Source organism: Microtus ochrogaster, chromosome 22 (assembly GCF_000317375.1).
Source record: "Microtus ochrogaster isolate Prairie Vole_2 chromosome 22, MicOch1.0, whole genome shotgun sequence".
Classification (NCBI taxonomy): domain Eukaryota; kingdom Metazoa; phylum Chordata; class Mammalia; order Rodentia; family Cricetidae; genus Microtus; species Microtus ochrogaster.
In genome coordinates, this window is record NC_022023.1 from 13,967,034 (window position 1) to 13,981,146 (window position 14,113).

The 14,113-nt window shown below is 49.3% G+C and overlaps 1 protein-coding gene across 1 annotated transcript in view; it reads right to left on the reverse strand.

Annotated features, from left to right (window-relative positions):
- Positions 1-7,773: 7,773 nt before the first annotated feature.
- Positions 7,774-14,113, reverse strand: part of Arnt2 (aryl hydrocarbon receptor nuclear translocator 2) — a 147,212-nt gene continuing 140,872 nt past the window's right edge. The window contains exons 18-19 of the mRNA XM_026784429.1: positions 12,651-12,787; positions 7,774-10,820 (exon numbers count right to left, since the gene is read on the reverse strand). Of these exons, the coding sequence (XP_026640230.1) occupies positions 10,722-10,820; positions 12,651-12,787 (236 nt within the window). The 3' untranslated portion in view covers positions 7,774-10,721. The remainder of the gene's footprint in view (positions 10,821-12,650; positions 12,788-14,113) is intronic.

Here is a 14,113-nt window from a genome sequence, read left to right on the forward strand (position 1 = left end):
TGTAGACCAGGCTGGTCTCGAACTCACAGAGATCCGCCTGCCTCTGCCTCCCGAGTGCTGGGATTAAAGGCGTGCGCCACCGCCGCCCGGCCAGGCATGGGTGTTTAAGTGGAGAGAGGAATGAGAGGGTAGAGTGGAAGAGGCAGTATGTGTCTGGGAGGGAAATGCTAAGGGTGTTTGGAAAAGCCACAGGCTGGTCTTGAACTCACAGAGATCCGCCTATGTCTGCCTCCTAGTGCTGGGGTGGAAGAATGTGTTCCAGGGCTGAAGAGATGGCTCAGTGGTTAAGAGCACTTGTTGCTCTTGCAGAGGGGACCCAGGTGGATTCCCAGTACACACATGGTAGCTCACAACTATCTACTTTTTTTTTTTCTTATAAAAAGAGTTTAATAGGAGCTACCCTACAGAGGGGATGACGCAACTTGCATAAGCCACAGGTGGCCAAATCCAAAGCTCAGTGCCAGTTATGGGATACCTCCACTCGAATTGTTGGTTGGGGTATCTCAGAGACCCCCAAGTCAACAGAGGCTCTTGAATGCCCACCGGAATCTGACGGTAAGACCCTATGGCGACACACTTTTGTACAGGACATGGAGAAATGATGTTGGCAGCTAAATGGACATAGTACCGGACTACCCCTCTCAAGAAATATTCCTGTAGCCATACTTTCATGCAGCTCTCAGAGAAAGTTAGCGAGGAACTCACGGCCGGCTAAAGTGCAGGGAAGGTGTCGGGGGAGTACTGAGCCACAAACCACACAGCCGTATCACAGAAATTCCCTGAAAGCAGAGGGTACAACTTGGAAGAGGGGGTGGACAGATTGGAAGAGTCAGAGGTCAGAGAAGACCAGACCAAACGCTGTCTTCTGGACATGACAGGATGGCTGCCTGCATAAGACCCACACAGGATCTGCACAGAATGGAGCCAGTCAACATTCCGGCACAAAGCGGGAATGTACGGGCAAGCCCCCAGCTGAGGAGATATTGACAATCGATTCCCGGGAGGGGAAAAGTCAGTTTCTCTAAGTGTGTGACTCTGGTAGGTGGGCCTAGGAGGAGTTAGGAGAATTGGGAGATCAAATTGAATCAAAATATATTATAGGCATATATACAATTCTCAAAGAATATATTTAAAAAGCATCCCTTCTACATTCACGTGACATATGTATATATTTGCATATATATGTATTTAAATTGAGCTTCTGCATATGAGAGAAAAATGTGCAATACTTGCCTGAGACTGGCTTAAATTAATGCTATCTCCACTCCTATCTATTTCACTCCAGATGACACAGTCTTGTTCTAAGCTGAATGAAACTCTGTTACATCTTCTTTATTTGTCTGGTGGGACAGTTAGGCAGGTTCTGTATCCTGTTTATTGTGAACCATGGCATGATAACTTAGACTTCATCCCCAGCAAGGATCCTGGGAGTCGTGCAGGAGTACACACGTATGCGTGAGTGTGGCATGGTAGCTTAGACTTCAGGCTCAGCAAAGATCATGCGCTGGTTTCTCCTCAAGGGAGAGAGAGTGTTGTCTGCAGAGGTCTGGCTCAAAGTCTGCTATTCCTCCAGGATCCGAGTTACCAAATGAGCTCTTGGTCGCCACTGCTGCCGCGGCGCGGACTCAGGCAGAGCAGGCAACTCTCACTGGTTCTCCATGTGAAACGTGTAAACGCCATTCTCGACCTGTCTAGCGAGCTGTACGGAATGGAAACGGTCCCTCGGTTTCTGCATCAGGGTCTGACACTTGGTCTTGCTCATCCAGGTCTTGTCTGGGTGAAGCTGTGGTCTGTGTGTGTCTATGCATGTTCGCCTGTGTATGCAAGTGTGCACACATGTGTGAACGGGGGCCAGAGGCTGATGTCAGCTGTCTTCTTTGATTTTCACCTCATGAGGAGGCGAGATCGCTCACTGGACCTGGAGCTCACCAGCCAGCTTGCTCTGTGGGTCTCTCCACTTCCCGAGGGCTGGGATTATCGGCTGGCCATTGAGACCTCCCTGCATTTATATGGACTCTGGAGACTGGATCGCTGGTCTTCACACCTGAGTGACAGGCACCTCCTAACCTATTGAGCCATCTCCCCAGACTTCAGCTTTTCTCTCTTGCTAAGGCTTTCGGGAAGGAAAAGAAAACTCTTTTGAACTTCTAGACTTCTTCCTCATCTGAGAACCTGGTCTCAGCTGTTGCTGAGATTCATGCCAGCTCCTGCCTTCTGAGGGCTTGCAAAATCCTGTCCACTTCCTCCTCTCCAGGACCCTGCCTTTCTTGCCAACAAATCCTGGGGTCCTGGGCTGGGTGACCAAATGTCCTAGTTTCTCAGGACTAAAGGCATTTCCTGGAACGTGGGGCTTCTGCTGCGAAGCGTGGAAAGTCCCAGGTAAACAAAGACAGGCTGCTCCTCCCAGCTCTTGGAAAAAACAGGTTTCTTTGAGTTCAAAGTCTTGTCCACATCTTTAGTATCAGAATAGTACAGAAACAGTCATTTTTCTTAAAGGAAAGATTAAATGTGTCCATCACAGGAAAATGTCCCAAGGGCCTGACATGTTCTTCCTAAGAGGGTAACAATAGTTGGCAGAATCTCTGCTTTCTCTGATTTCCTTAGCCGGGCTGCTTGCTCTCAACCCTAACTACCTCGTTTATATTCACCATAACTCTGAGGGCAATGGTCCCTTGGATTACAGGTCAGTCTGTGACTGATCCTTGTGCTCAGGACACAGTGAGACCCAGCATTTCTATCCTGGCTACAGCTACACCTCTTCTTCTTCCATTTCTTCATCTTCAGGCCATTTGCCTGGGACATACCTTCATTTCATGAGCTGGCCCCAAGACTCCATAGCTGCCTCATGGCGGCCGGGAATCACCTCTTTCCCCATGCTTGTCAATCTTGTCTGATCCTCACCCAGAATCTTCACTGACATTGAGGATCCATTTAGATGAAATGCCACCCTCTGCCCCTCTGTACAGGACCTCATTTCCCCTCCATCATCAATACACAAAAGCAAGACCGGCTATCTGGACAGCTCTCCAATAAAACCAAGGTGCAAAGCCCCAGGATCCCCAGCTGAGATGCTTGTTTTCTGCATTTTTCTGATCCTGGCCTTGCCTTCTTCTCCCGGCCTGCCCTTGATTCCAACCTGTTTCTGCTACAACCAGATGCCAGCCATGTGTCCACCTCAGCTCTCAGCCTCCACATCACAGCTTGAAACGGGAATAAAAAGACAAGATACTGGCTTATAGCCAGCAAAGGGTTGGGGCAGCTGAGACGCACCTGGAAGTCACTAGTCTGCCATCAGTCAATACGGGCTCACTCTAGACATGGGCGGTGAAGAAACAGTGGAAGACCCAGAGTGCGATGAGTTACTGATCGTTTAAAGGAAAGGAGTTGTTGGGCGATGGTGGCACACACCTTTAATCCCAGCACTTGGGAGGCAGAGGTAGGTGGATCTCTATGAGTTCAAGGCCAGCCTGGGTCTACAAGAGCTAGTTCCAGGACAGGCTCTAAAACTACAGCGAAACCCTGTCTCAAAAAACGAAACAAAATAAACAAACAATAAAAACAAACAAAACAAAACAAAAAAAGGACAGGAGTTGAATACCGTGGATTCTGAATTATGATGAACATAAACTCATCAACCAAAGTCCAGAGGCAACTTTCACCAGGAGTAATTTTTTTTTCTCCTAATGTCTTCTACCATGGTAGCTGGTAGCAAGCTATTTGGACCCTTGACTCCATGCTTCTTCACCTGAAGACAGAGCCTGCATGTCTCCAATGGACCTTTATTCTGCCATAGAAGGCAGACCTATAATGACTAAGCTTTAGTACTTACTTGGCTCTTGATGCTCCTTGATGATCAAGTAGCTCTGTGAACTTTCCCCCCAAGAAGCAAAGGACACATTTCGCCATCATGATGACATGGCTCAGGTCTGTGGACCCACCTTAAATGCAAACATGGCAGCAAGAGAAACAGGGTGACCATTTAAGGATGTAGAGATTTCATGAGAAAAATGAGCAGAAATTTCTTCTTCCTTTGATGAGCCAGGGGAGAAGAAATTGCTCACAGGCTAACAGATCACGATGGTGAAATGTGTTCTTCGCTCATTAGCAAACTACTTAATTATTTTTTTCATTTATATATTTGACTTTTAGTAAAAAAGGTGGGAGAAATCAGGGGCTGGGAGGTTGTATCTAAAGAAGCAACGGCAGGATGCGTGCCAGGCATCCTAATTTAGTGTCCTGCAGGGAGACTGCCCCTGTGGCATAATTTATTAGAGTCTTGGGATTTGAGATGGGAATGCTTTAAGTGTTCCCTGGAAGAACTGAGCTCAGAAGCTGTGAACCAGCAAAGACACTATTGTAAGCATTGCAGCTCAGATGGGAAAGGATCCCGGCAGTCAGGAGCCAAGGAATACTGCAAAGTCACTGTAAGCTAGCAGTTTGCAGCTCTGATAGAGGGAAAGGTTTCCCCAGTGCAAGTGTAACAACTCTGCTCCCACAGGGGAATGTTTCCCCCAGAAGTTGCTACAACTCTACTCTGGAGAAGTGTTACAGCTCTGCTCAGGTCCCCTGGAGGGTAACAACTCTGCTTTGCCTGGAGAAAGTTTCCCCAGTAAAAAAGTTAAAAAGTTTCCCTAGTTACCATTCTGCCCTACTCCAGTTTCGGTCTTGGCTCCAGCAAAAGTTGTTACAGCTGGGCTCAACTCTTGCAAAAATGTCACATCACACAACAAACCTCTGTCAAGAGATTTGCTGGGAAGAATCCAGGAGGCTGGCTATCTCAGGTGAGAAACAGCAGCAAACTGAACAGGGCTTGTAGAGGGTTTCTCGCGTGGGGAGGAGGGCAGAGCTTTTCAGGGTGGCTTGGGATTGGTGGATTTTTGTGGTCTGATTCTGGGGCAAGATCAGATATTGGTGGGATTTCAAGCCCTGGTCCAGAGGTCAAGTCAAGGGCAGGGTGCTTTGCCACCTCAGCCTTTCCTGAAAGCAGCCCACTTTTATGTTGGTGCCCAATGGGTATCTTATTCCTGGGCTCTTAGCACATTCCAGAAATTTGTGTTCTGCTTGCTCATCTCTTTCCCTGGGGACTGGTGACTCTTTATGCCCAGGAAATCTAGGTTTTCTTTATGTTAACAAAACACCAGCACCATGCCTAACAGGTGGTAGGTGTCACATAACTGTTTACAGAAATAACGTACTGGAGAAGGTCAACAGGCAAAGTGACCTTCCACGTAGCAACTGAAGACGTGCCTTAATTTCCCCGGTGGAAGTTGAGGGGAGACAGGGAGATGATGGTGATCTCTGGGTAGCAGCCTAACACATACCACAGCTTTCCCCACCCCCTCTCTGAATTCTGAGCAGCAAGGCCCCCTCACTTTTCAACTTGATTCTCCCTCCCTCCCTCCCTCCCTCCCTCCCTCCCTCCACTCGCTTCTTGATAATGAATGTGTATGTGGTCAGATGTGTGCAAGTACGTGCGCATGCATGGGAATGCTAAGACAGAGATTCACCTCGGATGCTCCTCACGAGTCATCTTTTTTATTTTTGGCTATTGAGCCCCAGGGATCTGGCTATCTCCACCTCCCTTGTGCAGGGATTACAAGTGAAAGCCACTTAGTCACAGTTTAATTCTCAATAATTTTCTGTCCTCTCCACCTCACTTACGGGCACCATTAGGAAAATAATTAAGTAAAGCGTCTGCTTCGGTTCACAGTTTATCGGCAATGGAAGGAACACAGCTAAGGTGTCGGCCCAGGTCCTTGCAAGAATTTGGCTTTGCTGTCTCCTCCTGCTGTGTTCCTGCTCTGCAGTCCCCCAGCTTCCCATCCACTTGTGCAGACAGGGCAGGCTGGTCATAGACACTTCCCTGATATCCTCTTCCCAGGCTAAACCCCTAAGGATTTCAGGATTTTTCAGGAAACAGGTGACAAATAACTTGTTTTCTTCTTCCTCTAGTAGATAATTTTTTTTAAAATAATTTTTATTATTTTATAAGCAACGTGTACTCTTTAGAAAATAGGTCTGTGATGGTTAGCATTAATTTTCTACTTGACAGACTAGAATCCCAGGCAGATGGTCCTTTGGTATTCTTTGTATGTGTGTGAATGTGTGTCTGTGTGTGTGTGTGTGTTGGGGGGGATATCATGAGTAGGATTGCTGACGTGGGAAAACTCATCTTCATTGTGGGCAGGACCATTTTCTGAATAGGGGATCTGGGCTGGATGTGTATAATGTAGAAAGTGAGCTGAACACTACCCTGCCTTCATCTCTGTTTCCTGACTGTGGATGATGTGACCAGCTGCTTCATCTCTGTTTCCTGATTGTGGATGGATGATGTGACCAGCTGCTTCAAGCTCAGGCTTCCTTGACTTCTCGACCGTGATGAATACTTTCTAGAGCTGGGAACTAAAATAAACCCCTTTTCCCTCAAGTTGCTTTCGTCAGGGTGTTTTATTATTTTATCAAGCCTGGCAGTGGTGGCACACACCTTTAACCTCAGCACTCTGGAGACAGAGACAAGTAGATCTCTTTGAGTTCAAGGCCAGCCTGGTCTACAGAGCAAGTTCCATGACAGGCTCCAAAGCTACAAAGAAACCCTGTCTCAAAAAAAAAAAAAAAAAAAAAAAAAAAAAGTCCTGTTAAAACTTTGTAGGAAGCCAGGCATTGGTGCCACACACCTTTGGGAAGCAGAGCCAGGTAGATCAGTCCAGGACAGCCAGGGCTACACAGAGAATCCTTGTCTTGAAAAAACATACAAACAATCAAAATCAAAACCAAAACAAACAAAAAGCACAGTAAGGAACCTCCATGTGACCCGACCATACTATTTTCTTATGAATGAGGGTTCCCCCCCTTTATTCTAAACAACATTTGTGATTTTTATTTATTTATTTTTTTTATTTTTTATTTTTTTGGTTTTTTGGTTTTTCGAGACAGGGTTTCTCTGTGGCTTTGGAGAACATTTGTGATTTTTAGAATTCCTCTAGAACTAAAGATATTAACCAGAAATGCCATATCTGTATCTGCTTTGTATGTGAATGCATGCATTTGAGATAGCTTCTCACCGTGTTGCCTAGGCTGGTCTGGAACTCCTGCGCTCACTCAGGCCGTCCTCACTCCGGCAATCCTACTGCCTCAGCCTGCCTAAAGCTGGAACTGTAGGCATGTGCCACACTCAGCAGCCTGTCTATGAATTCTTGGGAAAACCACTGATGTGCTATGGTTCAGCTCTTCTCATTGGAACTCAGATTTCTGTCTTGAGTGGCAGGAGTAGTTTCTTGTACCCAGAAGTTCCTGGACATAAGTCTTCCTCAGATGTGTGACTCAGGGTTGCTCTCTTGCAGGCATTCTCTTGAAAGTCTTTGGAAAAACAAATACTTTTAGTGTCTGTGAAGTCCAATTTTCTAGAGAGCCTTGCCTTACACTGAGTTTCAAGACCAGTGGTTCTCAATCTTCGTAATGCTGGGACCCTTTAATACAGTCCCTCATGTGACGATCATTTTTGTTGCTACTTTATAACAATAATTTTGTTACTGTTATGAATCATGATGCAAATATTATTTTGGAGGTAGAGGTTTATCAAGGGAGTCACACAGATTGAGAATACTGCACAGGAACCATTTGTTTCCTTTCCTGTCCTAAGTAGCTAGAACCTGCAAAGTGTGGCTCCTTAGCATGCCTGCACTGCGTGTCCTTGATTGGCTGGAGGTGGCGACTCCCAGACTCCTGGGGGCAGGTGCCTCAAGTTGATCAATTACCAGGCTGGTCCCGAGGCACTCGCCGCTCAGAGCAAAGTCATTTTTTATTGTAATGAAAATTTAAAAGGCAGTTACATTAGTTACACATATACCCAGTGACTTTAATACCTGTTAGTCATACAGAACGCTCAAGAAATACAAATGATTTACCCACGGCACAGTTCACATCCCTAAGAAGAAAGGCTAAATGAGAGATGAATAAGTGCTTGCTGCCCACGGAAGCCTGCTTGTGAGTTTCCTCTTTAAGGACACAGATGGGTGGTTAGACAAAGCAAACTGCTGGGCCCTGCATGGTCTCTGCACAGCTCCGTTTTGCTACAGCCAATATCCACAAGACTGTGCAGGTTGCCTCAACAAACCCCAGCTCAGGGTGCAAGGCATGGCACGTCACATGTGGAAGTGTTGCTCATGCCCTGTGAGCTCTCTCTTCAAAGCTGTCTCAGATTCTAGGCAATGGAGGAAGCGAGCAGCCAGGTAGCTGGTGACGCCTCAGCACATGGAATATGGCCAAGTTACTCAGCTATATATATATATTTTTTTGTTTTGTTTTTGTTTTTCGAGACAGGGTTTCTCTGTGGCTTTTGGAGCCTGTCCTGGAACTAGCTCTGTAGACCAGGCTGGTCTCGAACTCCCAGAGATCCGCCTGCCTCTGCCTCCCGAGTGCTGGGATTAAAGGCGTGCGCCACCATTGCCCGGCTCAGCTATATATTTTTGAGATTGGTCTCATGATGTCACCCAAGTAGATCTTGAACTCCAAAGCTCACGACCTTTCCTGCTTCAGTTTCCCTGGTGGTGGCACTTCAGGTGAGCATCAGCTTGGCAGGATAGGGTTGGGTGGACTGGCAAGTTAGGACATAGCAACCCACGGCCACTTACAGAGAGGGTTGCAATTTAGCCTTGCTTCCGTTGGTTAGCAAATGACTTGTTTTTGCTTGTGTGATAGGCCGTAGCCATCACAAAGCAGGTGAGCTCACACTGGGGAGTGACAGCCTATGTAAACGTGTCACATACCCAAGAAAAGCCCCAACTTTCCTCCAAAGTAAAAACACCAAACCCACAGCTCCTACACCTCTTAACTCGCAAGCTAAAGGCCATGGCTGTTGTCATCCCTGAAAAGGATTCTCCACTCCTGAGCTTAGCTTTGGGCCTTTTTCTCTTTTCTAACTTATGCTCACCACCTGAGGCCAGCTCCAGGCTGCTGGGGACAGAAGGTGCACCAGACAGCGAACATAGGAGACCTACGCGGGATTCTGAGGCTGGGGTGAACCTCAGGCTGTGTTATTACTCTTCACGGAAGGGCTCAAGCTGTCTGAGGACCTCTGGGGCCAGAGTTTGTCAGGGACAGGGATCACCAAGGGCATTCTGCTGAGTGAAGTAGAGATTGCAGGTGAATCCTGTAAAAACCCAAGTACGCCCTGGATGGCAGGCAACGCTGAGGTTGGAATGCACTGGCAGTCTCTGGAGCCTTTAATCCACATGTTCATTCTGCTCTCATGAGTCCTGGAACCTATGGACTCCCAGCATCCCAGGAGCCAGGCAGCAAGGCAGGGCTGGTCTGAGAGCTTAGCCTCCATGTTTCTGAAAGAGCTCAGGAGGGCCCCAGGGCCTGGGTAGGCCTTGGTGGCTTCTCTCACACCTGGGCATTAGTGGGCTGATCCATGGCCATGGATTACTTAAGATGGGGCTCGATTAAGTGAAGGGAGGCGGGCAGCACTCGCCACGGCACATGGGATGGGGGAGGAGCGGCGGGACCTGAAATTGGGGTGTCTTTATTCTGACTGACACAGGGACTCTGTTGTCAGAGATAAGCCAGGCAGAAGTTTCTAGCGGTTAGCTCGTAGTTCCTCCGTAAGACCACTGTAAGAATGTGCCCAGAGTCGGGTCCCCGGCCTCCAAGGCCTGTCTGTGTCCCTTCTGAGGTACACCTGGCTTTTCTGTCTGCTGAGAACCAAGGCTCAAGGGGCTCAGAGCACCCTCCCCCACCCACAATGTGGCCCCATCTTCCTCGGTTACTGAGCAGAAGCTGCCAGGGACACTGAGAGGTGTAACCCTGTACAGAGGGCCAGGTGTGACTTCCTGGAGGTGTTGGGCAGGAAACAGCTCGGCTCTGCTATAGAGCAGGGAGAATGCAGTGACCTCTGTGGAATCAGGACATTGTCCCTCAGGCCTAGTAAGGGAAGAGTGAGAGCTCTCATAGGTTGCAAGGAGGAAGGGCTAAAAGCTTGACGTGGAGGCTGTCTGTAAAAGGGTCAGAGGACCTAAGAACTGACTTACAGAGTGAACAGCTCCCCAGCCCTGACTCCTGGGGACAGTGCTGGAGGGTTGGCCTGTCAGCCCAGCTCCCAGGCCCCTGTCAAGCTGCCCTTTGAAATGCAGCTGACTGGGGACAGCTTCTCCCACTCACTGGCCACACACACCAACACGTCACAGTACATCCACCAAGTCACAACTTTGATTCTCGCTGCACAAAACACACCTGGCCTCAGGCTATCCAGGACAGCGTGTGGACAAAGTCTCAAGTCCCAGTGCTCCTGGCTCCAGCACAGGATGTGGAGGTTACTGCCTATTAGCCCGACCTGAAGCCCCTAAGCGGCAGCTGTGAAAAAGCAGAAAGAAACCCAGCCTCTGCACCAGGCAGACTTGCTGGTGCTGCAGCCATTGCAAACTTGGTGGGTGCACACTGTCCATGAGGAGATTATTCACAATGGAATTTAAGGACCCTGGAGGCCCCATTCTGAGCACACAGATAAAGTACAATAAATACAAAGATCCCAAACCCAAGAAGCCAGGCCTGTGGGTTAGAGCCAGACAGATGATGCCATATCCAGGGAGACGGGAAGTCAGGGTGGCTTCTGGGGACTCTCCAGCAGGGCAAGCTGGGTGGGTAGGGGTGGTCCCTTTGGACATGAGCATCTATGCCATGACAAGAACAGAGCCTGGGCAGTAGGAGCCTGGCTTTGCCTGAAGCTACTCAGAGAACGGAGGGAACATGCCCAGGTCAGCAAAGTCCTCGATGTTATAGTTGCCAGTCCCCTGTGTCGGGTCCCCCGGCATGGGCAGCATGTCCTGGAGAGGAAAAGAACAGAAAGCCCCAACGGTCAGCAGCCTCACCCGGAGCCTGCCCTTGTCCCGGAGTCCAGCCCTGTCACTGATCCCCTTGGCCATCTCTCTAGTGAGCAAGTGTTCCTTTGCATGGCTTGGTATCCAGGATCAAATAATTTTGGGCTTCAGAGATCCTCAATACCTGAGCCCCCTTGGGAGCTGCTCTCCTGGGGGGGGGGTCACGCTGAAAGTAAACACTGCCAGGTCATAGCCTTTATTCTAAAGCTAAGCCCACTGGTGGAAAGAGCCCATCTGGGCAAGTAAGGCCTAGAGCAGTAAGACAGACTGAACAGTTATGTGACTGTCAACCAAGCAGGAGCCTGAGCAGGTAGGACCTGGGTGCAGGGGCCAGTCAGGGTTGGTGGTGCTATCCCCGAGTGAAAGGTGGGTTACTTTATCTAGTCCTAGTTGGCTAGACCTTAGACTACCTGTCCTAAAAACACTGGGGAGTTTCAGTTCCTTAGGGCAAAAGTTCCACTGGGCTTCTGTCCAATTCCCAGCCCATAGAATAATGGTGGGAAAAGAATTAATTCTGCGGTCAAACGTGCTTGGGAAACAAAGCATGCTGCTTTCCTACTGTCTAAGGACCCAGTCCTCACTGGTATCATAAAGGCTCTGGTAAATCCTGCAAGAAGGAAACCGAATAAGTTGCTTTAACGGGTGTCTCACAAAATTATTGACCAAGAAATTCTTTTTGGCAGCGTGACCTTGAAGAGACACACTGTTAGGAAATTGTGCCTTTCAGGGTCGCTGTGTGAGATGAACAGTGGGTGAGGGCTGTTCTTTACAACGGGAAGGAAGGAAGTCAAAGAGAGGCCTGGAAAAGGCACCTCCCTGTGCTGGGAAGGGGGTACGACCCTGTGGATCTGAGTGACACCTAGATCTAGATCTGGGTCTGTGAAGATGACACTTGACCAGGTGGAAGTGTGTGTGTGTGTGTGTGTGTGTGTGTGTGTGTGTGTGTATGAATGGGACATTGAACCTTGAGCAGGAAGAGTGTGGCCTGAGCCTCCTACAACTTGGCTCTTGCCTGGAGCCTTGCTGCACAGGGCAGGTGGTACTCTGGGGGCTCCACAGAAGAGCCTAGGCGGCTGCTAGGAGGCTGGGTGGGCAGTCCCAATTCTAACTGAGGGGAGAAACCTGGGAGGCTGAGCCCTGTGTGATTAGCTACCCCATGGCCTTGTCATCAGCATGGTGAAGTTGGTCTGTGCTGGGAATTGAGAACAGCAAGGCATGTCTCCAGTAGTGGCAGTGTGGAAGCAGCCTGGGATCCTTAGCCGGTATACAACCAGGTCTAGAGAGCTGAGCATTGCTCCAGCCATCATGGGTTGAGGGTCTGGGGAAGGGAGTCCCGTCTCCTGGTTGCCATAGTAGAGAGGAGATAGGCTGAAGAAGTCTAGCCCCTAGGGACTGCAGCTCTTGGAGGTTGTACATACTGCCATGGTGAGCATCAAGGTCCTCAAGCCCTTAAAGGGGCATGGACCCTGCTCCAGAGTCCTACCGTCTTTGGCTCCATACATCCCTCCTGGGCAGCTTTGGGGTGCAGCTCAGGAGGCAGCCTCCCCTCTGTGGGTATATCTGAAAGGCTGAAGGCCTGTCTGCATCTTCTGTGCACCCGCAGGCTTTGACCGGGCAGTGGAGGACCTTCTACTTGTGGGCTTCCCATATTACAGGCTGGGCGGGATCTCTTGCTGGCTACCGGGTAGGGCAGGCGGAGGTGCAGAGAGGGACATAAGGAAGCAGAGAAGGCGCAGGTACCTACACCTACGAGAAGGCGCTGCTCGCTGGATTTACCTGGAACACTTCAGTCTGGCCAGGCTGCTGGTGGGAGTGCTGCTCACCGCTCTGCTGTCCGTGGTGCTGGCTCTGCCACTGAGACCAGACCTCCGAGGGCCGGCCCTGGAATTGCCCGCCACTCTGTCCACTCTCAGCTGAAACATCCAATGGACACGACACTGACTGTCATATTCTGTCACTTCCCCCCATCCTCGTGCCACTCGAGGGCTCCACACTCCTGAGAGGCACGTCACACCCAAACAGGCTGCTTTTTTTTTTCCTGGCTTCCTCCTTTCTCTGTCAGAATAAGCTGAGTGGAGAAGAATCAGGGAAGCACTGTGGAATGTGAAGGGTCGGCCAGGAAAAGTAGCTTCTGCTAGAATGTGCCTGTCAGGTGACCTGAGCTCCAATCCTCAGAGCCGTCTATGCCCATGACTGCTCATGGTGGCCTCAAAACAGAAAATAGAAGGAACAAGAATTCTGTCTAAACTATTTTGGCAAATACACACATATATGTATATATATATATGTACATACACATATATATACATATATACACACATATATTAAAAAGAATATTGAGTGTATGTGTGTGCACGCATGTGCACGCGTGTGCATGCACACGCACACTCGCACACGTGTGAAGTGTGCATGTAAAATACAAAAGACAAGATCAGGTGTCCATCCTTATCCTTGCAGCGGCCACCTCCTCTCATGGCCTGTAGACAGGGCTTTTCACTTCCGGTCTCTCTCCCATGGAGTTCATCACAGGGTCTTCTGCTCAGTCCCTGCTCGGGCCATGGCTTATCTCACCAGAGTGCCCGTCCTGTAAGCTCACTGTCCCTACTGTGTTCTGAGTCCCCCTGCCACCCACTCCCAGATCCACAGGGCTCTGCCACCACCCTCCTGGGACAGAGAAATGGCCTACAGATGGCAGAGGGTTCCTCAAATGTGGCTTCTTTCTTCTCCTCCGGCCTCACGTCTCTCTCCATATCTTGGTAACCCTACCCTCTGATCCTATTCACTTGGCAGAACTTGGGTGTCACATTCTGTCACTTTCCTGGTCTCCATGCCCTCGTGTTCTTTCCTTTTTAAACAAATAGAATTTGTTGGCATGTGCACGTATGGTGTGTGTGCAGATGCACACGTGGGGGTGAGTACGTAACTCTTGGGAGTCAGTGTTCACCTTCCACAGTGGGCTAAGGCAATCGTCAAACTCAGGTCACTGGGCTTGGACAGCAAACACTTGGACCCACTGGGTCAGCTCACTGACCCTGCCACTTGCTCCCTTGACTGGCCTTGCTCCTGCATTTTCTTGGTCATCTCATGGTCATTTCTTATGGAAATGTGAGCCCAGGCTCTAGTTTCAGTTTGGCCTTCTCTCAGTTTGCCCGCAGCACCTGCACCCCCTTTTACACAGTGTCCTTCACATTATACTGACACCCTAGGTGGAGTAACTAAGGCCTGGGTGTGCCAGGCTA